This window comes from Anopheles bellator, unplaced genomic scaffold (assembly GCF_943735745.2).
Source record: "Anopheles bellator unplaced genomic scaffold, idAnoBellAS_SP24_06.2 scaffold00988_ctg1, whole genome shotgun sequence".
NCBI classification, from domain to species: domain Eukaryota; kingdom Metazoa; phylum Arthropoda; class Insecta; order Diptera; family Culicidae; genus Anopheles; species Anopheles bellator.
The window spans coordinates 383-3715 of record NW_026685112.1 but is presented as its reverse complement, the minus strand read 5'-3'; the positions used below and the strand labels follow the sequence as shown (position 1 = coordinate 3715).

Here is a 3333-nt window from a genome sequence, read left to right as displayed (position 1 = left end):
ATGTTTTTTTGTAATTCCAGTCTTATTTAAATTTACTTAAAATCATTAGCAAAATAAATTAACATCGTCAAATTCGAACATGTTGGTATAATTAGATTTTTAGTAGAAATATCACATATTTAATGTTATGACCAATTAGAAACAGATGTTTCAATTTCTTTGAGATTAAGAAATGTTTATTTATTAATCTTATAATGTTGTAAAACCTAAACTTGCTTTAACAGTCTATTGTGCATGTTACGTTGTTTAACAACGAAATAATTGCGTCAGAATCCATTTAAATGTGCTATCAATCAGATAAACCGTTCAAATATACCACACGATTGTCACTGTTGGAATTGAATAAATGACCGCTACTTTGACATACTTTTACCATGCTAAGTTACCTAAGGACGATCAAGTTGTTTTAATTCAAAAGGCTACAGTAAGGTAGTAATAAACCAAAGCACAGGTAGTGTAATAAGCAAAATTTGTTTATTCTTGTAATTAACATCACAATCTTTTCTGTGAAAACCCCTTTTGTCAACAACATATTCTATTTTTTCCGTTACGCAAAGTATTAACCACAAGGTGCATCTGAGCACCATTAGATACAAAGAAAAAAACTTTCCACATCATTGCCTTTAAATTCGTGTACATTCGTGCAAAGCGACGACTAATTTAATTAATCATTCAACATATATTTTACTACTTTCATAACTAAACTCACGACAAGGTCGACACATTGCAAAACATAAATCACTGAAACGGAATCAAAGCTTGCATGTCCACCTCCAAGCGCTGTATGGTATTTAAGCCGGCAAACGCGGTGCCACCCTCAACAGTCAACCGTTAGCCACAATTCAATCCACATCGCAGTGTTCCAAAAGCCAAAGAAATCCACCCAAAATGATGAAGATCGCGTTCGCCGTCGTTGCCCTGCTGGCTGTGGCTGTCAGTGCCGATTATCACGATCATCACGATCACCATTCGCATCCGAGCTACAAATTCGAGTATGGCGTTAAGGACCCGCACACCGGAGACCACAAGAGCCAGTGGGAACACCGGGATGGAGATGTCGTCAAGGGAGCCTACACTCTGGAGGAAGCTGATGGAACCCACCGAGTAGTCGAATATTCCTCGGATAAGCACAACGGATTCCAGGCCCACGTGAAGCGCGTTGGGCATGCCCATCACCCGGAAGTGTACGGTCATCATGAGGGTGGACATTCTCATGGCCACGGACACGGTAGCAGCTACGCCAACGGAAATCTGTACCAGCATCATCATTAAACAATTTCTGAGAAAATAAAACATGGCCCGATTTATGTCAAGAAACAAATTAAGTTGTTTTGCAACTTTTCGTTAATCAAATTGAACGGTTTGGTTAGTTGGTTCTGAATTTCAATTATCAATTCTGAATTTCAATTCTGAATTAGTTTTGAGGAATCCCCAACGATCCTCTTATTGGTCATTGAAGAGCAATCTCGTTTGAAGAAGAATCTAGGATATCCCACGATACAAATAAGCATTACTTACTTTTTAAAATTAGTTTTTTCTTAAATGATCCGCCTCAGCACCCCCATGAGCAATAATGTCTTGTAACAATTAAATACTTAATTCGTTTTACAAATACCGGAAAACCTTCATCGCGAATCAAGCACTGCTAACCTAATTTTTCCCCATTCTTTCTTTGCTGTAAACATTTCTGAAGCATGTGTTAATTCTTTCAAAATAAATGGCGGATTTCGAAAAAAAATCATAACTCATAAGCATCTCAAATGCTTCACACAATCGCCAGCGCGAACATAAAAAAGCTATCAAATTAACGAATTATGTTACATGAGACCACTTACCGGCCGCGATTGGAATGACGTTTGCCAATATGTGCCACTCTCCGGCATGAGCCATGGGAAAATGAATGACAAAGAGCAATTTCGGCCACTTCAGGAAATAGCCATGCGTGAAAACCGCACGAGCTCCACTTTCAACTGGCCAAGCCCCTCGCGAGCTTGCCTTGAAAATCGTGACAGCGATTTTCGGGGGTTTTCACGTGGGTTCTATGCAATCAGAGGGTGGGCCAGTCTCGCTGCAACGTGTTTTTAGTAGATCTTATGGTTGCCCTTTTATGCGCTTGCATGACACCGTTTCAGATTCACTTGCATAATTGCCCATTCGCGTTTGACTCCAATTCCATGCGCGTTGCGTCCAATTAACGGCGTGAATTGTAACGCCTTCCAAATGCGCAAACGAACCGTTTATGATGGAACTTACATTTATTTCACACTTGTGAATTATAAAATTACCCTTTTGTCTGGTGAAACAGTTGTGAAAACTATTAACCAATTATTGTACTTCAAAAATGGATTTTAAAATAAGGTAAATCAGAGTTTCAACAGTTTTTATTTTGTTTCAGCAGTTATTTTGACATCTGATTTTAGTAACACCATGTTGACACCGATTGATGATCAGACTAGTGATGATGCTGATACAGATTTCCGTTGGCGTAGCTGCTACCGTGTCCGTGGCCATGCCCGTGAGAATGTCCACCCTCATGATGTCCGTACACTTCCGGGTGATGAGCATGCCCAACGCGCTTCACGTGAGCCTGGAATCCGTTGTGCTTATCCGAGGAATATTCGACTACTCGGTGAGTTCCATCGGCCTCCTCCAGAGTGTAGGCTCCCTTGACGACATCCCCATCCCGGTGTTCCCACTGGCTCTTATGGTCTCCGGTGTGCGGGTCCTTAACGCCATACTCGAATTTGTAGCTCGGATGCGAATGGTGATCGTGATGATCGTGATAATCGGCACTGACAGCCACAGCCAGCAGGGCAACGACGGCAAACGCGATCTTCATCATTTTGGGTGGATTTCTTTGGCTTTTGGAACACTGCGATGTGGATTGAATTGTGGCTAACGGTTGACTGTTGAGGGTAGCACCGCGTTTGCCGGCTTAAATACCATACAGCGCTTGGAGGTGGACATGCAAGCTTCGATTCCGTTTCAGTGATTTATGTTTTGCAATGTGTCGACCTTGTCGTGAGTTTAGTTATGAAAGTAGTAAAATATATGTTGAATGATTAATTAAATTAGTCGTCGCTTTGCACGAATGTACACGAATTTAAAGGCAATGATGTGGAAAGTTTTTTTCTTTGTATCCAATGTATCAGATAATGTATCAGATACAACAACTTAAGCGTTTAATACTTTGCGTAACAGAAAAAATAGAATTTATCGTTGACAAAAGGGGTTTTTACCAAAAATTATTGTGACGTTAGTAACAAGAATAAACAAATTTTGCTTATTAAATTACGCATTATGAAGCCTTTTGAAAAAAAAACAACTTGATCA

General features: G+C 40.1%; 2 protein-coding genes across 2 annotated transcripts; one reads left to right on the top strand and one right to left on the bottom strand.

Annotated features, from left to right (window-relative positions):
• The first annotated feature begins 871 nt into the window (after positions 1-871).
• LOC131214461 (cuticle protein 19-like) lies at positions 872-1272 on the top strand. The gene has a single exon (XM_058208832.1). The coding sequence runs from the start codon at positions 889-891 to the stop codon at positions 1270-1272; it is 384 nt and encodes a 127-aa protein (XP_058064815.1). The 5' UTR covers positions 872-888.
• Positions 1273-2452: 1180 nt separating this feature from the next.
• On the bottom strand, positions 2453-2842 carry LOC131214462 (cuticle protein 19-like). The gene has a single exon (XM_058208833.1). It carries the CDS (start codon positions 2840-2842, stop codon positions 2453-2455), a length of 390 nt encoding a protein of 129 aa, XP_058064816.1.
• Positions 2843-3333: the final 491 nt, after the last annotated feature.